Genomic DNA, 24,415 nt, shown 5'->3' on the forward strand with positions numbered 1-24,415 from the left:
AACGATTATAATCAGGGATGCTTAAGAGGGCAGAATTAGAGGAACACATATCTCAGGGGTTTGTGGGGTTGGAAGAGATTACAGAGATAGGGAGGGGCGAGGCCATGGAGGGATTTAAAAACAAGGATGAGAATTTTTGAAATCGAGGCGTTGCTTAACCGGGAGCCAATGTAGGTTAGCGAGCACAGGGGTGATGGGTGAACGGGACTTGGTGTGATTTAGGATACGGGCAGCCAAGTTTTGGATGACCTCAAGTTTATGTAGGGTAGAACGTGGAAGGCCAGCCAGGAGTGCGTTGGAATATTTAAGACTTGAGGTAACAAAGGCATGGATGAGGGTTTCAGGAGCGGATGAGCTGACATAAGGGCGGAGTCGGGCGATGTTACAGAGGTGGAAATAGGCAGTCTTAGTGATGTCGCAGATATATGATCGGAAACTCATTTCAGGGTCAAATGTGACGCCAAGGTTGCGAACAGTGTGGTTCAGCCTCAGATGTTGGGGAGAGGGATGGAGTCAGTGGTTAGGGAATGGAATTTGTAGTGGAAGATGCAATATCAAACAAATCCATTAAGCATTCTTCTCCTATGGTGTCATTTCAGAGTCTAAATTTCCACTGGAAAATTCAAATTCAGTCTCCCACAAAATGTTTAACCAAATCCTGTCTGGATTAGGTTTAGTTACTTCAGCTGGGTCACCATTTCAGTTGGCTGTTCAGCTGTTACATTGGAACACTATTTGCATTAAGCAGAGTGGAAGCTAGCTTGCCGAGTTTTCTTCAGATTTATACTTGTGAAACCAATTCTCCTACAAGTGAAACTAGAATCGGACACTAATGACATCAATAAAACATTGAAATGAATGTTCCACACTAAACTTCTCTGCCCTCTCAACATGAAACAGCCCAAAGCTTTCTTAGAGTATCAATCTAGTTATTAAATAATGCCGCACTACAGATGTTAGGATAGTTCACCAGCAGGACAAAATTACAAAGTCCTTCAATTGGCCACTCAATTTTGCAGCAAAGATAAGAGGCCATTACTGTTCCATCACAGCCTTGTCTCTTCAGGTACCTGGCAGCTCATTAAAACCTTGAACCAATTGCAACCAAGAGCTCTCAAAGCTATTAAAACACTTGATGGGAATACTGGTCGACACCCTGCTTGAGCAATTCAGGAGAATATCCTCAATCAGAACACACACCACTCAGTTATATAAAAAAAAATCACTAAAGATTCAATGCATGAATCAACCATGCCCTGCAGGTATATTTGTACATTCACAGGTTGTCCTTCACATTTAAATGCCCTCTACATGCTATCATTCTGCCTTATCAGAGAGAGGCGGAAAGGCAGGAAAGAGAGATCTGGCATTTAGAAAACTCCTTTCACAACCTCAGGACGTCCCAAGAGCTTTATAGCCAACAAAGTACTTTTGAAGTCTTGCCACTGCTCAAGAAAAAGACTTGCATTTATATAGCACCTTTCATGACCTCAGGACATCCGAAAGCACTTCACAGCCAATGAAGAAGTACTTTTGAAGTGTAGTCACTGTTGTAATGTAGGAAATGCGGCAGCTAACTTGCACACAGCAAGCTCCCACAAACAGCAATGTGATAACGACCAGATAACTGTTTTTATGTTATGTTGATTGAGGAATAAAGATTGGCCGGGACACTAGGGATAACTTTTGATAAGGTTCCACATGGCAGACTGGTCACGAAGTTAAAAGCCCATGGGATCCAGGGCAAAGTGTCAAGTTGGATTCAAAACTGGCTCGGAGACAGGAAGCAGAGGGTAATGGTTGATGGGTGTCTGTGACTGGAAGGCTGTTTCCAGTGTGGTTCTGCAGGGCTCAGTACTAGGTCCCTTGCTTTTTTGTGGTATATATCAATGATCTAGACTTGAATATAGGGGGTATGAGTAAGAAGTTTGCAGATGATACTAAAATCAGCTGTGTGGTTGATACTGAAGAAGGAAGCTGTAGACTGCAGGAAGATATCAATAAATTGGGAGGACTCGTAAAAATCAACATTTCATTGTGCAGTACACACGTCTGCTGCATATATGACAAATAAAATTGAATTGAATTGAAATTGGTCAGGCAGGCAAAACAGTGGCAAATGGAATTCAATCCGGAGAAGTGTGAGGTAATGCATTTGGAGAGGGCTAACAAGGAAAGGAAATATACATTAAATGATAAGACATGGAGTAGTGTAGAGGAACAAAGGGACCTTGGAGTGCATGTCCACAGATCCCTGAAGGTAGCAGGCCAGGTAGATAAGGTGGTTAAGGCGGCATACGGAATGCTTGCCTTTATTAGCTGTGGCAGAGAATACAAGAGCAGGGGGGTATGCTTCAACTCTATAAAACACTAGTTAGGCCTCAGCTAGAGTACTGCGTGCAGTTCCAGTCACCACATTACAGGAAAGTTGGGATTGTACTAGAGAGGGTACAGAGGAGATTTACAAGGATGTTGCCGAGAGTAGAGAATCTTAGCTATGGAGGAAAGACTGGATAGGCTGGGTTTGTTTTCCTTGGACAAATGTAAGAAATCACACAACACCAGGTTATAGTCCAACAGCTTTATCCTGACTGACCTGTTTGGACACCATTTACACCTTTGATTGCTGTGATTATCTCTCTGTCGAGGTGTGATAAATGGCAGTTAGAAAGGTTACCTGTAAACATCTGACATATAAGCTGTGTTTTTATGCATCTCTCCACTTCACCTGACGAACGAGCAGCGCTCCGAAAGCTTGTGATTTCAAATAAAGCTTTTGGACTATAACTTGGTGGTGTGTGATTTCTTACATTTGTCCACCCCATGTTTTCCTTGGAACAGAGGAGGCTGAGGGGAGACCTTAGAGGTGTATAAAATTATGGGGGGCCTAGATAAAGTGGATAGAAAGGACCTATTTCCCTTAGCAGAGGGGTCAGAAACCAGGGGGCACAGATTTAAAGTAATTGGTGGAAGGTTTAGAGGGGATTGGAGGGGAAATTTCTTCGCCCAGAGGGTTGTGGGGGTCTGAAACTCACTGCCTGAAAGGGTGGTAGAGGCAGAAACCCTAACCACATTTAAAAAGTACTTGGATGTGCACTTGGGATGCTGTAACCTGCAGGGCTACGGACCAAGAGCTGGGAAGTGGGATTCGGCTGGATAGCTTTGTTGGCTGGCGCGGACACGATGGGCCGAAATGGCCTCCTTCCGTGCTGCAACCTTCTAATGATTCTATAACTCCCCTGCTCTTCTTCGAAATAGTGCCATGGGATCTTTAAACGTCTGCCCTCATGTGGATGCAAAACAGTCGGTTTAACATCTCCTCCGAAAGACGGCACCTCCGACAGTGCAGCACTCCCTCAGCACTGCACTGGAGTGACAGCCTAGATTTTTGAGCTCAAGTCTCTGGAGTGGGACTTGAACCCACAACCTTCTGACTCAGGAGGCGAGGGTGATACCCACTGAGCCACAGTTGTAAGGTAGGAAACACAGCAGCTGATTTGTACACAAGGTCCCACAAACAGCAATATGATAATGACCAAATAATGGCCTAGAAATTTGGGCATGCCCACTGGGGGAGGTGTCTGAACAGTGAGGTCCGAAGCACACTCGACATTGAGCCGGCAATCTTCAGAAAGTAACTGGCAACTTATCGGCGAAGTGGAATGGATACTTGAGCCACTGCGGCCCACGTTCAAAGGTGCCAGAGTCTTGATGAGTACTCCTCCCTGCTCCACATTCAGCTACTTAGATTTTGAAATATTCCTGACTGAATCCAGCAATGGCTGGCTCAGGGTATATCAATCTTGCAGTGGGGGCCTCAGCCAGAGGATAGGCCCCTTATTTACATAAGCAAAAGGTCCAATGACTGCTTGGAATAAACGGGTCTTTTCCCCCCCCCCCCCCCCGCCCCCCGAGTGGCAGGCAGTGACTAATGGGGTACCGCAGGGATTGGTGCTAGGACCCCAGCTATTCACAATATATATTAATAATCTAGACGAGGGAACTAGATGTAATATCTCCAAGTTTGCAGACAACATAAAGCTGGGTGGGCGTGTGTGCTGTGAGGAGGATGCAGAGAAACTCCAGTATGATTTGGACAGGTTGGGTGATTGGGCAGATGCAGTATAATGTGGATAAATGCGAGGTTATCCACTTGGTGGCAAAAACAGGAAGACAGATTATCTGAACGGCAATAGATTGGGAAAAGGGGAAGTGCAACGAGACCTAGGTGTCCTCGTGCACCAGTCGCTGAAGATAAGCATGCAGGTGCAGCAGGCGGTTAAGGCGGCAAATGGTATGTTGGCCTTCATAGCGAGAGGATTCGAGTACAGGAGCAAGGATGTCTTGCTGCAGTTGTACAGGGCCTTGGTGAGACCACACCTTGAGTATTGTGTGCAGTTTTGGTCGCCTTATCTGAGGAAGGATGTTCTTGCCATGGAGGGAGTGCAGCGAAGATTCACCAGACTGATACTTGGGATGGCAGGAATGACGTATGAGGAGAGATTGGGTCGATTAGGCTTATGTTTGCTAGAGTTTAGAAGAATGAGAGGGGATCTCATTGAAACTTATAAAATTCTAACAGGACTAGACAGACTAGATGCAGGAAGGATGTTCCCGATGGCAGGGGAGTCCAGAACCAGGGGTCACAGTCTAAGGATAAGGGGTAAGCCATTTATGACTGAGATGAGGAATTTCTTTACCCAGAGAATGGTGAACCTGTGGAATTCTCTACCACAGAAGGCGGTTGATGCCAATTCATTAATATTTCTTAAGGCTAAAGGGATCAAGGGATATGGGGAGAAAGCAGGGGCAGGGTACTGAATTTGGATGATCAGCCATGATCTCATTAAATGGCGGAACAGGCTCGAGGGGCCGAATGGCCTACTCCTGCTCCTATTTTCTATGTTTCTATGCTCAGCAGGGTGTTCAACACCAAATTTCCAGGTAAATCTGTCTTTAAGTGATGTTGGTTGAGGGATAAATATTGGTCAGATCTCCCCTGCTCCTCTTCACGTAGTGTCATGGGATCTTATACATCCATCTGAGGGGGGCAGATGGGATATTGGTTGAACATCTCATTCAAAAAAGACACCTCTAACAGTGCAGCACTCCCCTCAGTTGTGCCCACAAAAAAAGTTAAATATATGTGGTCATGGAGGCTGATTTCTTACAATCCTTCACGAAGGCATTAGAGGGATTTCTAGAAAACAAGGTGATCACAGCATATGGAAGTGTTAGTTATTCTGGAAAACACTGCATGGATGTGGGATCTCCTGGTACTTGCCTTGAGGTTGGAGAATTTTTTTTAAATGGGATTCCTGAATTGACTACAGATCTCTAGCTTTTTGCCTCTCAGGAGATAGGGGAATGATGGTTGGTGAAGGAGCAAGAAATCAGAAGAGTGGCAAGAACACATGCAGCTGATGGCCTTCGCTTATCTTGGATAATTGTAAAAAAGCCAGCAGTTAATCTACTGTAAGCAATGTTATAGAAAAGCAGCAGGCACTCACAGGGTCAAAAAACAAGGAAACCCAGCCAGGTGGAAGATAGGGTGCAGACATAAGCTGAGCACTGACAAATCTTGTAGCAAAGAGAGTGTGGCTAGATCGGTGTTTGGATCAAAATTGTTCAATTTTGAATTAAAACTGATCCTGTCTACAGTAACTCAAAAATGGAAAGTAGCTAATGTTGCACATGTGACAGACTCAACTATTTGTTGGATCTGCAAACATTTACAGCACAGAAACAGGCCACTCAGCCCAATTGCTCTATGCCAATGTTTGAACGCCACACAAACCTCATCCAACTCCAATTACCTCTTCCGCCCCGCCGCCATATCTCTCTATTGCAAGTATCCGCTGTGGCTCAATTGGTAGCATACTCGCCTCGGAGTCAGAAGGTTGTGAGGCTCAAGTCTCTCTCAGGACTTGAGCACAATGCTAGGCTGACACTCCAGTGCAGTGCTGAGGGAGTGCTGCACTGTTGGAGGTGCTGTCTTTCGGATGAGACGTTAACCCGAGGCCCTGTCTGCTCTCAGGTGGACATAAAAGATCCCATGGCACTATTTCAGAGAGGAGTAGGGGAGTTATCCCCAGTGTCCTGGCCAATATTTCTCCCTCAACCAACATAACAAAAACAGATTATCTGGTCATTATCACATTGCTGTTTGTGGGACCTTGCTGTGCGCAAATTGGCTGCTGCGTTTCCCACATTACAACAGTGACTTCACTTCAAAAGTACTTCATTGACTGTGAAGCGCTTCGAGATGTCTGGTGGTCGTGAAAGGCGCTATATAAATGCAAGTCTTTCTTTTCTTTTATTACCTTCTCCCTCATGTATACATCAAACCTCCCCTTAAATGCGATTCAAAACCATGTTTCTCTTTACACAGATGCATCGTAACTATTATGTCCGTGTATAATTGAGACACGGACTGCAGGAGTTGGTTATAACAGGTCCTTACTGAATGGAGGCAACCTGGAACTACTATGCAAATGTTACTACACAGGCTTATATACAGGGGTGGTCACTACTGGTACTGCAGTATACAGGGGCTGCAGAATATAGTTCCTTCTGCAAAGTACATACACTACAATTCCTCCCCTTTTAGCTAAACAGTACATAACATTCAATTAACAATGAAATAACATATTTACAATTACAGTTGCTAGATACATTAGTTGAAGATAAGCAATTATAAGTTCAGTCTTTGAGGAGGCTTCCTGATTCTGTCTAGATAACGCCTCTTTGGGGTATCAGGTTCTTCTGGCAAAGTTGAGTCGGGATCAACATCGTTGCTTGGTTCGTCTGCTTCCAATGTCACCGATTCGGAGGTAGATGCAATTGGTACTTCGGTTTCATCGCCAGGTGTATCAGATCGTGGTGTGCAGTTGACATTTCCCAGTGACTCTAGAATCTGGTCAGCATGGCGTCTTACAATGCTCTCTCCAATGTCCACGGTATACATTAGAGGTCCTTGCCGTGTACAGATCGTTCCTGGCTGCCATTTTTCTGTGCGGTAGTCCTGGGCCAAAACTGGTTGACCTATCTTGAAACTACTGGTCAGCCTTTCATTCATATTCTGAAACTGCCTGTTCTCCACATCTCTTCTGATGTTTGGCTTAACCAAATCCAAGCGGCATCGTAGTCTTCGATTGAAGAACATCATGGCTGGAGTTTGGTTGGTAACCGCATGTGTCGCATTCCGGTAGGCAAACAAGAAGTTATCGACCTTGTGTTGTAGGGGTATATCTTCATTACACATTGCCTTGATAGCCTTCTTGAATGTTTGAACGAACCTCTCGGCCAATCAATTAGTGGCTGCATGATCTGGGGCGGATGTGTAATGCTTAACACCATTGTTCTTTAAGAACCTCCGGAACTCTTCAGACACAAACTGTGGTCCATTGTCGGAGCAAATCTGTTCAGGCAGCCCATTCCTGGCGAATATGGTTCGTAAGACTGTGATAGTTTTTTCCGTGGTGGTTGAGGACATTTTTATTACCTCTGGCCACTTTGAATGTGCATCCACCGCAATTAAAAACCATCGAGTCCATAAATGGACCAGCAAAATCAATGTGCACCCTTTGCCATGGAGATGAGGGCCACTCCCATGGATGTAGAGGGGCTTGTGGTGGGGCGTTTTGGACCTTCTGGCATCCTGTACAGCTCTTGGTCATCTCTTCAATTTCTCTATCGATTCCCGGCCACCACACAAACGCTCTGGCTAAGTTCTTCATTTTTACGCCTCCCAGATGACCCTCGAAGCTCATTGAGCACTCTATCCTTCAATTTGGGTGGAATTACTACTCTGGATCCACACATCAAGGTTCCTCTGCACACTGACAGCTGCTCTCTTCTCGGCGAGAATGCTGGCAGCAGTGGTTCGCTATGTGCTGGCCATCCCTTCACCGTTAAATCATAGACCCAGGAGTGTGTCGGGTCATTTCGTGTTTCCTTTTCTATGTTTGCATTCGTCACAGGGAGACAGTCAACTATGGTCGAGTGGAATATCTCCACTGGATCCACTGCAAGTTCTTCTTCCACCGTCGGCAACGGTAGGCGCGACAATCCATCAGCATTCCCATGCTGTTTAGTTCCTTTGTACTCGATGTCATATTGGTGTGCCCCTAGGAAAAGGGACCACCTCTATAGCCATTGTGCTGCCATTATCAGTACGCCCTTCTGAGGGTTGAAAATGGAGGCAAGAGGTTGATGATCAGTAAGTAGAGTAAATTTCTGACCGTGCAGGTAGTGATTGAACTTCTTCACCCCCCACACCAGGCGGAGGGCCTGTCTGTCAATCTGGGCGTAGTTACGTTCGGCTGAAGTTAACGGGCGTGACGCAAAAGCTATCGGCCTCTCTGAACCATCAAGGAATTTGTGTGACAGTACCACCCCAATGCCGTAGGGAGACGCATCACACGCCAGTCTTATCGGTAGTGATGGGTTGTAGTGAGCCAATACTTCTCTTGAAGTGATTAGGTCCTTACTCTTCTGAAAGGCCCGCTTACATTCATCGCTCCATTTCCATGCTACTCCCGTTTGTAGTAGGGCGTTCAGTGGGTGCAGAATTGTGGACAAATTCGGCAAAAACTTATGGTAGTAATTCACCAATCCGAGGTATGACCTCAGTTGCAACACATTTTCAGGCGCTGGAGCCTTAACTACCGCTTCAATTTTGTCAGGGGACTTATGTAACCCCTCTTCATCAATCACGTGGCCACAATACGATAGCTGTTTCTTAAAAAACTCGCACTTGGGGCGACTGGCCCGTAGCCCATGTTCACGTAGTCTAGTGAGCACCTGCTCTAGGTTGGCAAGGTGTTCACAGTCATCTTCACTTGTCACTAGGATGTCGTCCAAGTAACACTGAGTCCCCGGAATCCCTTGCAGGACTTGTTCCATCGCTCTTTGCCATATCGCCGGAGCTGATGCTACTCCGAATACCAGTCGATTATACTGGTAAAGACCTTTGTGAGTGTTTATCGTGAGATACTTCCTAGAGGATTCTTCAACCTCCATCTGCAAATATGCTTGTGCTAGGTCAATTTTTGTAAAACACTTCCCTCCAGATAGTGAGGTGAAGATAGTACAATATCCTCTTCCAAGGATAGAAGATGTGTGAAGGACTGGGTTCACCGTCACCTTGAAATCCCCACAGATGCGAACCTTCCTTGGCTCCTCAGACTTATTGTTTAATGTTTTCTTCATGACAGGAACGACGGGTGTCGCCCACTCGCTCCAGTCTACCTTAGATAACACGCCGGCATTCTCCAGCTTCTCCAGCTCTGCCTCGACGGCTGGGCGAATTGCATATGGTACCGGTCTTGCTTTGATAAACTTGGGAATTGCATTCTCCTCTATTTTTATCAAGGCGGTTATGCCTTTAAGAGTTCCCAGTTCTTGTTGAAATACCTCTTTGGCGTTAGCTAAGATTGTTGACAATCGTCCAGGAGTGACGTCGTCATCCTTTTTACCAGCCACCGTCAGTGCCTGAATGGAGTGCCAGTCTAAACTTATCTTTCTGATCCATTCACGTCCCAATAACTGTGGTCCACCATCTTGCAGTATGTACAGATACAATTTCTGTCTTTCCTTGCCGTTGTATTCGACAGGCACCCTTATTTTTCCTCTGGGGTATACTTTTTGCCCCGTATACGTCTTCAAGACAATGGATGTCTCTTTCAAGGGTATGTGTGAGAATAGCCGCTCGTAGTCTCGTCGATTCATGACGGTTAGAGCTGATCCTGTATCCAATTCCATTTTGACTTGGGACCCTGCTATCGTGAGGGTGACCCAAATGGTTCGGTGATCCTCTTTTGCGATTACGTTGTGAAGTTTGAGACAGCTTAGTCTCTTGTTCCCGGATTCACTATCGCTCATCTGGTCTTCGGAACTACTGTCCGTCATCTTTTGTACTTTCCTGTACGGGTCCTTAGTAGCCTTTTTGTTGTCGTTGGTCTTCTTCCCAGACCTGCAAACTTGTGCAATGTGTCCCATCTTTCCGCATTGCCTGCATATTTTGTCCTTGGACCAGCAGTCCTTCTGGTCATGGGTTGTTCTGCCGCAGCGATAACATTTTGCAAATTCCCGTGTCATTTCGTGGGTGCCGTATTCCTGTGGCTTTTGCTGTATTTCCGTAGCTCCCCTTGCTGCTGCTCCGTACGATACTGCCACGCTGAAAGCCTTATCTAGCGTCAGCTCTTTCACTGAGTGTAACCTCTTCTGGGTTCCTTCACTCAGGAGTCCACAGACAAATTTGTCCCGTAAGGTATCTGCCAGTCCTGCTCCGAACTGGCAGTGCTTTGATAGCTTGCGTAGTTCCGTAAGGTAATCAGCATTGCTCTCATCTTCATGCTGATTTCTCCTGTGGAATTTAAATCTTTCTGCTATCAGCAGCGGTGTAGGATTTAGGTGTTCCTGTAGGATAGCAACAATTTCGTTAAAAGTCTTCGCCTTCGGTTTGGCTGGAGTAATCAGGTCCCGCAATAGGCCGTACGTTCTTGCGCCCATTAAGTTTAGTAGTACCGATGCCTTTTTCTCATCGGCTACTTCGTTTGCCTCGCAATATACCTCGACTCTTTCCACATACGTGGTCCAGTCTTCTATTGCATTATCGAAGGCAGTGATATTGCCAGTCTTCGGCATCTTGGAAATCTAAGATGGCGCCTCACGCGCTTTGCCTTTGACATACCTATCAATTCATCCAATGAAAAGCGACGAGTTAAGAAAGTAACTATAGGTTTTTATTGGCTAAATAACAGAGCCCACCCTCGTGGGTGATCGGATCCAACAAGGAGGAATACCAGCCAGTCGACCACCTTTATACCTGGGCAGGTAGGTGGAGCCATGGGCGGAGTCAGCAGTGGTCAGCCCAGGTATAACAGTGTGACAAGAGGCGACCTCGTATAGTGATACAACAGTGTGAACAGTGATAACTATAGTGTAACGATAGTGAACAACAAAAGTGGTTTACCACATTCACCCCTTGTTTAGATTTGAGTCCGGCGGGGTGATGTGTACTACCAGTTCTGGTATGTCAGTCTGTCCGGGGGCCTCGTAAGCCTTTCCGATCGTCGCAGCGGCGGTGTTGCATTCTCCGGTGGTGATGCTGGTGTCTGCGTGGTCGGCGAGGGCTCGTGGGGTTCCGGCATGCCGTCTACCTGAGCTGGAATCAGGGGGGGTCGGGGGGGGGGGGGGGTGGTGAAGGTGGTGTCTCCGGAATGCCCGAGGGTGCGAGGTCTCGCAAGGAGACTGTGTCCTCCCGCCCGTCTGGGTATGCCACATAGGCGTACTGAGGGTTGGCGTGCAGGAGGTTCACCCCCTTGACCAGGGGGTCCGTTTTATGGGCCCTCACGTGCTTTCGCAGCAGGACGGGCCCCGGAGAGGTCAGCCAGGTTGGTAGTGTGCTTCCCGTAGTCGACTTCCTGGGGAAAACAAACATTCGTTCATGGGGGGTGGCGTTAATGGCAGTGCAAAGTAGTGACCGGATGGAATGCAGCGCTGCCGGGAGGACTTCCTGCCAGCGGGAGGTTGGGAGGCCCTTAGACTTTAAGGCTAAGAGGACGGCCTTCCATACAGTCGCGTTCTCTCTTTCCACCTGGCCGTTCCCTCGAGGGTTGTAGCTGGTGGTCCTGCTTGCAGCAATACCTCTTGCTAGTAGGAACTGGCGGAGTTCCTCGCTCATGAAGGAGGAGCCCCGGTCACTATGTATATAGTTTGGGAACCCGAACAAGGCGAAGAGGTCGTTCAGGCATTTAATGACCGTGGTACTGGTCATGTCTGGGCAGGGGAAGGCGAAGGGGAAACGGGAGTACTCATCAACAATGTTGAGGAAGTACACATTACGGTCAGAGGACGGGAGGGGCCCCTTAAAATCGATGCTCAAGCGCTCGAAGGGGCGGGTGTGGCCTTGATCAGGCTTGCTCTGTCCGGCCTAAAGAAATGCGGTTTGCACTCGGCACAGGTCTGACAGTTCCTGGTCATGGTCCTGACCTCCTCGATGGAGTAGGGCAGGTTGCGGGCCTTAATGAAGTGGTAAAGTCTGGTGACTCCGGGGTGGCAGAGGTCGTTGTGGAGGGTCTGAAGTCTATCAATTTGCGCGTTGGCGCATGTAATTCGTGACAGAGCATCAGGGGGTTCGTTCAGCTTACCTGGTCGGTACAAGATATCATAATCATAGGTGGAGAGTTCGATTCTCCACCTCAAGATCTTGTCATTCTTGATTTTACCCCTCAGCTTGTTATTAAACATAAAAGCGACCGAACGCTGGTCGGTGAGGAGGGTAAATCGTTTGCCTGCCAGGTAGTGCCTCCAGCGTCGTACAGCCTCCACAATCGCCTGGGCCTCCTTCTCGACCGACGAGTGTCGGATCTCAGGGCCCTGTAGGGTCCTTGAGAAGGCGGCCACCGGTCTCCCCTCCTGGTTAAGGGTAGCGGCTAGGGCGAAGTCGGATGCATCGCTCTCCACTTGGAAGGGGATGGACTCATCCACTGCGTGCATTGTGGCCTTAGCAATGTCTCCCTTAATGAGGGAGAAGGCAGCGCATGCTTCCTCCGTAAGGGGGAAGGATGTGGACTTCATGAGGGGTCTGGCTTTGTCCGCATAATTGGGCACCCATTGGACATAGTAGGCGAAGAGCCCCAGGATTCTCTTCAGCGCCTTTGGGCAGTGGGGGAGGGGTAACTCCATGAGGGGGCGCATTCTTTCGGGGTCGGGGCCGATGACTCTGTCCTCTACTACGCAGCCGAGGATGGCAAGGCGTGAGGTGTTAAACACACATTTCTCCTTATTGTAGGTGAGGTTCAGCCGTTGGGCCGTACGGAGGAATCTCTCCAGATTAACATCATGGTCCTGCCGGTCGCGGCCGCAGATGGTGACGTTATCTAGATAGGGGAACGTGGCGTGCAGCCCGTTCTGGTCAACCATCCGGTCCATCTCCCTTTGGAAGACCGAAACCCCGTTGGTGACACCGAAGGGAACCCTAAGGAAGTGGTAGAGGCGGCCATTCGCCTCGAAGGCGGTATACTGGCGGTCCTCAGGGCGGATAGGGAGTTGGTGGTAGGCCGACTTAAGGTCGATGGTAGAGAATACTCGGTATTGTGCAATCTGATTGACCATATCAGATATGCGGGGAAGGGGGTATGCGTCCAGCTGGGTGTACCGGTTTATGGTCTGGCTGTAGTCGATGACCAGGCGGTTTTTATTGCCGGTCTTAACGACCATGACCTAGGCACGCCAGGGGCTGCTGCTCCCCTCGATGATGCCCTCCTTCAGGAGACGCTGCACCTCAGAGCAAATGAAAGCTCTGTCCCCGGCGCTGTACCGCCTGCTCTTGGTAGCGACGGGTTTGCAGTCGGGGGTGAGGTTAGCGAACAGGGAAGGTGGTGGGACCTTGAGGGTGGATAGGCCGCAGGTGTTACGCGGTGGGCGGTTTAAAGGCTGCTGGTTGTCGACTGAGTGGGGGGAGGGGTCCGCCGTATGCTAGAGTGACGCTTTGGAGGTGGGATTGGAAGTCCAGCCCTAGTAGGACGGCAGCGCAGAGCTGGGGGAGGACGAGGAGTTTAAAATTTTTATACTCCGTGCCCTTAACCGACAGGGTCACGACACAGTAGCCGCTGACGTCTGTGGCGTGGGACCTCGATGCCATCGAGATCCGGTTGCGCGTTGGCCGGACAGTGAGGGAGTAGTGGCTCACCGTGTCTGGGTGGATGAAACTCTCCGTGCTTCCGCTGTCGAACAGGCAGGTCGTGGCGCGGCCGTTTACTTTGATGTCCATCATGGACTTGGACAGGTGGTGCGGGCGGGCTTGCTCCAGTGTGACGGAGGCTAGTGTGTGGCTCAGCGAGCTGCCGTAGTCTACGGGTGAGGCGGTGGTCGAGTCCGGAGGAGAGGTGGCGGTCGAGCGTGGAGGGTAAAATGGCAGCGCCCACGAGGTTGGACAAAATGGCGGAGAAGGTGGCTGCCCCCACAACTCACATGAGGCACTGCTGGTGTCGGTTGCCTGGATCAAAGATGGCCGCCCCCATGACTCATGTGGGGATGCTGGCATCTGTGGCCTTGATGAAAGATGGCCGCCCCCACAACTCGCATGAGGCACTGCTGGCCTCTGCAGGCCTTAGCAAAGTGGCCTTTCTTCAGGCAGCTTGAGCACGTCGCGTTTCTCGCTGGGCAGCGTGCCCTAGGATGTTTCGCCTGGCCGCAGAAGCAGCCGCCGGCGGCCCGATCGCAGGGGTCCAAAGTCGCAGCCGGTACCGGGGGTGGCGGTCCCGATCGGGTCTGGGACGCCGACGCAGAGGTAGGTCCCAGGGGCGGCGCTGCAAGGGGTATCGCGGTCGGGGTCGGTCCAGAGTCCCAGGGTCGCAAATTACTGTACCTCGAGTACGCCTCGAGGTCCCGATGGGCCACTTCTAGGGAGCGAGCGAGGGCTGCAGCTGTGGTCAGGTCAAGGTCCTTTGCTTCAAGAAGTCTTTGCCGTGCGTAGTCGGACCGCAGGCCTTTCACGAAGGCATCGCGGACATTATCTTCAGTATTTTCTGCCGCTGATACCGCTTTAAAGTCACAGTCCCTGCCGAGTGCTTGTAGCGCCCGTAAAAATTCATCTACCGACTCTCCTGGCTGTTGCGGGCGGGATCTTAGGAGGTGTCTGGCATACATGGAGTTTACCGGGCTCCGGTACTGTTGTTTCAGCAGGTTGATGGCAGCTTCGTATGTTTTAAGGTCCCGGATGAGTGCGAATACTTTAGGGCTCACTTGGGCGGTCAGAACTCTTAGCATGGATTTCTGAGGCACGCCAGATTCTCCCAGGTAGGATTCGAAACAGCTCAGCCAGTGTTCGAAGTCGAGGGCTGAGTTTGCTGCCTGTGGGTTTAGATCCAGGTACGGTGGTCGGAGGGCTCGCAGCCAGGCTGGCTGCTGTAGCTGTTGTAGCTGGGCGTCTGGCTGGTCGTTTGACTGGTCGTTTGACTGGTCAAGTGTTGACATTTTAAAATTTAGCCAATAAAATTGATATACTTATCAATTCATCCAATGAAAAGCGACGAGTTAAGAAAGTAACTATAGGTTTTTATTGGCTAAATAACAGAGCCCACCCTCGTGGGTGATCGGATCCAACAAGGAGGAATACCAGCCAGTCAACCACCTTTATACCTGGGCAGGTAGGTGGAGCCATGGGCGGAGTCAGCAGTGGTCAGCCCAGGTATAACAGCATGACAAGAGGCGACCTCGTATAGTGATACAACAGTGTGAACAGTGATAACCATAGAGTAACGATAGAACAGTGATAACTATAGTGTAACGATAGTGAACAACAAAAGTGGTTTACCACAGCCTTCTTCCCCGATTTAACAAAATGGCGCCTCCCGCGCTTTGCCTTCTTCCCCGCTGGATTAAGATGGCGCCTCCCGTGCTTTGTCTTCTCCACTGTTGCTGGCATTTTATGCCTTGATGGCGACGCCCTATGGTCTTCGCGCACTTCCCCCCCGCGCTGTTGCTAACGCCGCTCTCCGCGGTTCCCGTGGCAAACTGCAGCTCCTTGCGGCTTTCTGCGCGTTTAATTTTTATTATTTCCCTGTCGTCGGAACAACCCTGCGGACTCTTGCCTCCCTCTCCTCGGGTTTGTGCGCTGCCCGGCTTCATAGCACCGGCCGCGCTCTGTGTGCTCCACCCTCTCTCCCCTCTTCCAGACAACGCTGCTCGGCCCCGTTGCAAAGCCACCCGCTCGAGCTCTAGACCGCCGCAGCCCAGGAAGGATCAGTGTACTACCTGCCACCAGCCCGATTAGCTGAAGCACCATCGACAGGATAACCAAGCCCCGCTCGCGACAGCCTCTCCTGCAATTCTTCAACTCCGCTGACTCAGAGGCGGATGCCCACGGTCGACGCCCGTTTCTTCTGTTTCTTTCTTCCTTCTGGCCTCGACCTCTGATAACTCCGCTTCAGGGATGGATCCCCATGAGGTGGTGCAGACTGCAGGTAAGTTCGTATCTGCTCGTCGCCAGTATTATGTCCGTGTATAATTGCGACACGGACTGCAGGAGTTGGTTATAACAGGTCTTTACTGAATGGAGGTAACCTGGAACTACTATGCAAATGTTACTACACAGGCTTATATACAGGGGTGGTCACTACTGGTACTGCAGAATATAGTTCCTTCTGCAAAGTACATACACTACAGTAACCCTGAGTGTTTCTAGCATTTTCTGTTTTTATTCCACATTCTCACCACTCTGGTGTAAAGAAATTCCTCCTAAATTCTTTATTTGATCCATTAATGGCCATCTTATATTTGTACCCCATTATTCAAGACTCACCCAAGCGGAAACAGTTACTCACATCCACCCAGTCGAACCCCTATTTGGTTTGCTTTTACATCTTACCTCCACTGTCTCTAAATTGTCAGAATGCTTGTCCAACATCCAGTTCTGGATGAGTAGAAATTTCCTCCAATTAAATATTAGGAAAACCGAAGCCATTGTCTTCAGTCCCCGCCACAAACTCCGTTCCCTCACCACTGACTCCATCCCTCTACCTAGCATCTGTCTGAGGCTGAACCAGACTGTTCGCAACCTTGGTGTCATATTTGACCCTGAAATGAGCTTCTGACCACATATCCACGCCAAAAACGAAGACCACCGATTTTCCCCTCTAACATTGCCCGACTTCACCCCTACTCCGCTCATCTGCTGAAACCTCATTATTGCTTTTGTCACCTCTAGACTTGACTATTCCAACTCACTGCTGGCTGGCCTTCCACATTCTACCCTACGTAAACTTGAGGTCAGCAAAAACTCTGCTGCCCGTGTCCTAACTCTCACCAAGTCCCGTTCACTCATCACTCCTGTGCTCGCTGACCTACACTGGCTCTCGGTTAAGCAATGCCTCGATTTAAAAAATTTGCATCCTTGTTTTCAAATCCCTCCATGGCCTCACCCCTCCCTATCTCTAATCTTCTCCAGCCCTCCTAGATATCAGCGCGCCTCCAATTCTGGCCTCTTTAGCATCCCTGATTTTAATCACTCAACCATTGGTGGCTGTGCCTTTAGCTGCCAAGTCCCTAAGCTCTAGAATTCCCTCCCTAAATCTCTACCTCTCCTGTTTTAAGACACTCCTTAAAATCTACCTTCATCTGCTCTAATATCTCATGTGCCTCAGTGTCAAAATTTGTTTGACAATGCTCCTATGAAGCGCCTTGGGACGTTTTACTACGTTAACAGCGCTATATAAATATAAGTTGCTGTTGTTACCGCTCCGCCTAATTATGTAAACAGCACCTACAGATATGAATTTTATAGCCAGTTGCCCCAGCTTTATCTGAACACCTCACCCAAAGAAAGTTGCTTAGTCAATAAACAAACAGTATTTTAAAACCCAGGGTTTAACACTTGACATGGTCTTGCGTCAGAACGGTCACCATTGTGTTTGTAGTACATGCACACCTTCACGTTCATTCTGATTAGATCTATACTTTGTTGACTGACCATCAGGTTTTTATTTCCTCGTTCCAAGATTATTTTTTCCCTCCTTCCAATTTTTTTGAAACCTCAATCTTGGGAGGCTGGTGCCATAGGTGCCAGCACCCCTTCAGTGGTTTCAGTGAGTGTTGGCAATATAGACAGCCACTGGGTGGGGAAGAGGCAGCAAGAAAGGCACCACAGCTGAGTTCAATTCAGTCAACAAATGTGCTTTTTCCAACAAAGGCCTACCCTGGCTGATTTTTATTCCCTTCCTTTATCTAGGAGGTGCTGAGGCCAATTGTAGCACCCCATCACCACCCTGGGCAGGTCAGCTACCTCAGCACAAAGGATTGAACAGGAGACCATCCTGGTCAGTATAGCGGAGTATCAGAGAGTTGCATTTGCCCACTAAGTCACAAAAAAAGTTTCTGCTAACTAAAATAACTTTTTTTTTGATCAGTGAATTTTAAGCCAGAGAGGTGGTGAACCATTTCCCTCAAAACTGTCTTTAATGTGATTGCACTAACGAGTTTACTGCTGAGCCACGCAGCAATATTCAGGGTTATACTGTGATCTAAATCAGTCAGTTATGCATTCCTGTGCTCCAACTAGCAAAGTTATTATCCTGTGTGGTTTCCATGTTGATGATACAAAGCCAGAAAAATAGCCTGTTTATGTTTATACTGCACATTTAAGAATAGGAAGATTGTGAATTGAACAAACTTCAGGTCTTATTGTGCAGAATACCCTTTCCACCAAACTGACCAAAGCTAGAACCAGTTCTTATCTGATTTTGTATTTATCTGGCTGCAGAGTAACTTTATTACAAGCCAATTCAGATTCTAGTTTGTGCACCCCATAATATGTGACAGTTATGCCATTGTGTGGTTTATGTTCAGGGTGTTCCACGAGTGCACTCTCAAGCTTGGCTTTAAGAAAACAAAAAAAAGTGGGACCAGATACCAGCCTTGAATTACAAACACACAGCACACTATAATTAGTAGTTAAATACTGTCAAACAGTCGTTTGAATTCAGCAGCATGGAATGCACAATGTTTCTTCTGGAGGCTTCCAACACCAGTTCATTATCTCATCTGCACAGCTGGAGCTGGAGCGGACTGTGCACCTGTAGCTCAGCAACACTGAAGACTTCCTTAATGACAAAGTGCCAAGAAAGTCCTGGCAATATCGCTGTACACTTGACTTCTGTGGATAACATTTCTAATCCTGCCAACCTGGCATGCTGGTGCAAGCCACATCTAATGTATCAGGTGCATCTTTATTTCAGTTAAAAAAAAAATATTCTGCAAGCCAGTTTTGAACTACAGATCAGTTGCTGAGACAACGAAGTCTGAGCTCTCATGCTTTTTCACATCCAAGTACTTTCATCAAGCGATGTGCATCATTATTGAAACAATGGGCCATATTTTCCAATGCCTACGGGTGTACACGAGCTGTGTACACACCCGTAGGGACATCGGAAATGTCGGTTTCAGGCATGCTAAGTGCATGTGCTGAAAACCGGCATTTCCGATCCATCAAGAATGCTCCACAGGTCGGATGCCTGCCCTAGAGATGGGCCTCTGCGGGCGGATAGTTCCGCTCTCTGGTGTAAGGCCTGCTTTTACCAGCATAAAAGAGTTGAAAAATGTTTAAAAAAATATTTTCAATCATTTTAAAATGCTTTAGAAACATTATTTTTAGCCCCGTAAAAAAATAATTTTTTCAAAAAATTAAATTTAATATTTAATTTATTGTAATTTCAACTAATTTTAAGTGATTCAAAAATGTTTTTATTAATGTTTGTGTTTGTGGTGATCTCCATTCATACACTTAGATAGATCAGTCAAATATATGAAGGGAGATTCCCTTCTCCTATTGGCTCCCTATGGTCCACGTGATCCCAGGGATGCTTGCGAACCACATGCGCCTCTAGGATACGTGGGCCCTGCACATTTTGAGTTTGGAGAGGCCCAGGAGCGGAAGTGTCCGGACCTCGGGAGCCCTCAGCTAAGTCCTTAGATTTTTCCAGATCGGAGGCCTCCGCACGCAGGAAGCCTCAGATCGGAAAATACGGGCCTATGTTTCCGCATAACTGGCAGCAACTAGCAGACTGGAAGAACATGAACACTTTATTGCCAGCTGGTTACCAGGTAACCTGGAGTTCTGCGCTTTATCTAAAGGGGAGGAAGTGATGCTTCAGTTGCACAGAACTTGGTCAGACACAATCTGGAGTATTGCATTCAGTCTGGGCACTGCACCTCAGGAAGGATAGATTGGTCTTGGAGGGAGTACAGCACAGATTTACCAAAATGATTCAGAGTTTAATGGCATAGATTATGTGGACAGGTTGAATAAACTTGGGTTTTACTCCCTTGAGTTTAGAAGGTTGATGGGTGATCCATTTCAATTGAAGTGATTAAAATAATAAGATTTGATAGAGTAGGTAGAGAAGCTATTTCCTCTAGTGGGGGAATCTAGAAACAATAGGGAATAACCTTAAAATTGGAGCTAGGCCATTCAGGAGTGAAATCAGGAAGCACTTTTTCCATAAACGGCAGTGGAAATGTGGAACTCTTTCCTCCCCACCCCCCAAAAAAAAGCTTTGGATGCTGGGTCAATTGAAATTTTCAAGACCGAGATCAACAGATTTTTATTAGCTAAGAGCATCAAGGGATATGGATCAAAAGTGGGTAAATGGAGTTGAGGTACAGCTCAGCCATAATGCCCTGGCATTCCCTTCCTAAACCTCCCCGCCTCCCCTTTAAAAACCTATCTCTGACCAAGCTTTTGGACACCTTTTGACTGTCAATTTATTGTCCGATTACACTGCTGTGAAGTGTCTTGGGACATTTTACTACATTAAAGGCACTATATAAATGTAAGTTATTGATCTAATTGAATGGCGGAACAGGCTCAAGGGGATGAATGGCCATATGTTCTTATGCAACAGGATCAGGCTCAAAGCTGCAATACCCTGCACCCATGATTGAATACCCTGCCAAAACTCTCTCTTGGCTCACACTTGAAAAATGGCCACTTGGGTCAGGTTCAAAAGGACAGCTGCCAGCAGGAGTCAGTTTCTTCAAGAGCAAACAGAAAACAGTATGCGAGTGAACAAAAGAAATCAAGCTTTAACTCTGGGTTATAATACAAGAGAGTCAACGTTATGATGCAGTAAACATTTGAGTGCTCTGTGGAGATAAGTTGTTTTAAACCTAGAGCCTTCCATTTAAGCCACGCACTAGGATAGACACCACCCCATTCCAACTGAACCAGTAAAATGCTTCCCAGTCACCCCATGTGTAAGATTAGTACTGAATTATAAAGGAGTTGGATGCTGTAAATTCAAATTCACTGGAGAAAATGGAGACTGCTCAAATCCATATTTACTTTATGGCCTCATCAACTGGCAGAGAAAGACAGCTTTCATCCCAGTCTGGAATGAACTTTTGATCCAGGTCCAAAAGGTGAACAAATAGCGCCCCGGCCCATACCCCACCCATTCACTCCTTTTCCTTCCCTACCATCCTTCAAATGTGTGTGCTTTAAAAAATAAAATCAAAACACCCTTCCATCAGCATGTGAGCAGAGCCACAAAGGAGAATTAAAATGCCAGCCAACCAGCGCAGGCCATTTCTTTGCAAATGTCTTCGGTTTAATTTTAAAATTTGAGAAAATTTGACAAACCTCCAATCTTGGCATTGTAAGCGACTCCAATTGTGCAGTGCGAATTGTTTGCAACAGCTGCCACCTCTCCTGCGCACCGGGTCCCATGCCTGTGGGCCACACAGAAGAAAAAACACATTACACACTGGAGCCAAACAGTGAAATTCCAATAGTACAGGCCATTCCTGAGGGGGAGCAAAGTACTAATGGTTAAATCTTTAAAAAAAAAGCTCTTCAATTTTACCTTACTGTTGATCCAAAAGTTTTGCAATTAGTGAACACTATCTTTTATTAAAAGGGCTGACATGGGTTAACAGCCATGGCAAGCCTCACTGCATTTTCAGCCCATTGTATAATCTACAAATTTAATATATCTCTTGACTATCCACATTTTTGTCTTTTCAAATGGGAGACAGCAGTGGAGTGAAATTCTGTTCTGGAGCCAGCAGTAGAGCAAAGATTGAACTCAAGCCTTGGGGTATTACAACTAAACCAAATTGTGTTGAGTTGACATCTGTACATGTGCACTTCTAGCAGGGGTCACAGGATAGACACCAGGAGCATGAACTCTGGGTCAATGTTCCTCTCCCCAATCCAGGGCACTGATGTTAACTGGAATAGCCTTACACAACACGATGGGGATCAAGGAAGGGTTCTACCTAACCTGTAAGGCTCAGCTGCTCATACATTTATTTAAAAACATATGGTATGAAACTCAAATGTACTACAGAAAGCACTCCAAGATGGCAATTTGAGCACCTAACATCTGAACTTTGATAAACTGATCTCCTTTTCACAGTCTCACTAAAATTCAGCTCTGGGGCCTGGCAACAGCAAAATCAGGGTCAGCGATGGGTTTAATGTTATACCCCACATTTTATAAATTGCAGTTGTGGTTTATGGATAGACTCACTCAATAGTATAGCCAATTCTGCAATCATACTGGAATTCCAAAATGAGTCACTGAAAACAACCCGTTACCTCCAGACTCAACTATCCCAATGGTCTCCTGACTGGCCTCCCATCTTCCATAAAATTGAGCTCATCCAAAAGTCTGCTGCCCGTATCCTAATCTGCACCAAGTTCTACTCACCCATCACTTCTGTGCTCGCTGACCTACATTGACTCACATTTCACCAATGCCTCATTTTAAAATTCTCTCGTGTTCAAATCCTTCCATTGCCTCGCCCCCTCATTATCTTTATAACCGCTTACAGCCCTCAGTGAACTCTGCATTCCTCCAGCTCTGGCTTTTTGTGCAACACCCATTCCCTTTGCCCCACTATTGCACCATTGGTGGCCATGCCTTCAGCTGCCTTGGCCCTAAGCTCTGGAATCCTCTCCATCTCTCTCTCCTCTTTTAAGAGGCTCCTTAAAACCTAATTCTTTGGCCAAGCTTTTGGTCAGCCATCCCAATGTGAAAGAAAAACTGCATTGACAGAATAAAACTGCATTGACAGAATAAGACCAAATATCAAATCTTAAATGCCAACGAATTTGTGCGAGAACAAAAAAGCACAAGTGGGTTCATTGATGTGTGTTAAAATTTGTGCTTAGTCAAAGCACAAGGACTACTTAATACTGTATATGGCAATCTGTGGACTCTGGCAATTCCTCACAAACTATAGCTAACATTGAATGAGCTTCCTCGATCTAGTGGTTGCTGACTCACCAGTTCACATCAAAAAGGTGTAATCCAGGTAGCCAGCTAGAACCAAGTTGCTTGGTTATTTGGTAATGATACTTCAGTTAACCTAAGAAAACAAAGAACTGCCTCCATCTACACAAATTTTTAGTTAATTAATATTGTGCACCAGAGCTACAAAGATGTCTGAGCAGCAACATCAGCAACCAATCTGAAGAAAACTATACTAGAGAGAATTTCAGCACAGTTAACTTAAGGAAGGTAAAATTGGCACAGCTGTAGGTTACATTTGTAATTACGGTTCAAGAATAACCCAATCAAGGTGCCAAACAAAATACCATGAGTGCTTCTATGAAAGCAAAAATCATTCACAAGTTGGAATATTTCAATTTCAGAGAGGAAAGTCACAGTCACACATCTTTTCCTACTCCGAGGAGAGGAGCTGCAATAGGGCTGACGGCAACTGAAGTGTGGTGGGGGACGACTAAGAAAATGATCTGTGGGCAGGAATTTTATGCAGCATGTGATGGAGGAAGATCATTTGACTTGACAGCAAAAACCTCCAGAAAGGAGCGCTGCCCCTTTCTCCATTGCTGGGTGACAGACCTATTGCTTAGGTATACAGGAGAATAAGTAAGTGGAGGTTACATGGCAAGGTATGAATTCAATATTCAACAAGCAGTTACTAGTTATTTGCTGGGTTTCTCCAGTGTGTTGTTTAGCGGCAAAACTGAACACAGTAAATAGTTTATACACAAAAATACTGTTTTACTAAAAAATGTTTTTCTTTTAATGGAAATTAAATGAGGCACTTTAAAGAGGCACATTCTTTTGTGAATAAATATTTGGCAAACTTCTTATTTATTTGCAGTGTTTGATGATCTCATCAAAACACATTGTGTTGCTTGTGCAAGATGTTCTGACAAAAATAATGCACAAATCGTCTGACTCTCCTCCCTCAAAGAAAAAAAAGTGTCTTCTCTTATGGAGTGCGCTCCTTCAATAGACCCACAATTTTGAGCTCTCAGGAAGGGTCATCATTCAGTAAATCCTTTAGCAAGGAGTGATGTTAGTACAATTCTCTGAAATATCAAAAAGTGTGTAGGTGATGAACCATTTATTGATTTATAGCCATCACCCTATTTAAAAAGGGCAGTAGACAGAAGGCTGGAAACTATAGACCGGTTAGCCTAACATCTGTGGTAGGTAAAATTTTGGAGTCCATTATGAAGGAGACAGTAACAGGACATTTGGATAATCATAATTTAATAGGACAAAGTCAGCATGGTTTTATGAAGGGGAAGTCATGTTTGACAAATTTGCTGGAGTTCTTTGAGGAAGTAACATATAGGGTGGATAAAGGGGAACCAGTGGGCGTAGTGTATTTAGACTTCCAAAAGGCATTTGACAAGGTGCCACACAAAAGATTATTGCTTAAGATAAAAAATCACGGGATTAGGGGTAATATTCTGGCATGGATAGAGGATTGGCTATCTAACAGAAGGCAGAGAGTTGGGATAAATGGTTCATTCTCAGACTGGCAATCAGTAACAAGTGGTGTTCCGCAGGGGTCAGTGCTGGGTCCCCAACTCTTTACAATCTATATTAACGATTTGGAGGAGGGGACCAAGTGTAACATATCAAAG

At 46.8% G+C, this 24,415-nt stretch overlaps 2 protein-coding genes across 11 annotated transcripts in view; one reads left to right on the top strand and one right to left on the bottom strand.

Annotated features, from left to right (window-relative positions):
* The window catches only part of pcsk5b (proprotein convertase subtilisin/kexin type 5b), a 679,955-nt gene that overhangs the window by 555,631 nt on the left and 99,909 nt on the right, over positions 1-24,415 (bottom strand). For all 5 annotated transcript variants that reach the window (XM_085986077.1, XM_085986086.1, XM_085986095.1 and 2 more), the window contains exon 6: positions 21,146-21,234. In XM_085986077.1, the coding sequence (XP_085842203.1) occupies positions 21,146-21,234 (89 nt within the window). The remainder of the gene's footprint in view (positions 1-21,145; positions 21,235-24,415) is intronic.
* carnmt1 (carnosine N-methyltransferase 1) overlaps positions 1-24,415 on the top strand; it is a 1,199,612-nt gene that overhangs the window by 371,112 nt on the left and 804,085 nt on the right. The window lies entirely within an intron of this gene.

This window comes from Somniosus microcephalus, chromosome 1, assembly GCF_052327205.1.
Source record: "Somniosus microcephalus isolate GS21.2 chromosome 1, FLI_Smic_1.0, whole genome shotgun sequence".
NCBI lineage: Eukaryota > Metazoa > Chordata > Chondrichthyes > Squaliformes > Somniosidae > Somniosus > Somniosus microcephalus.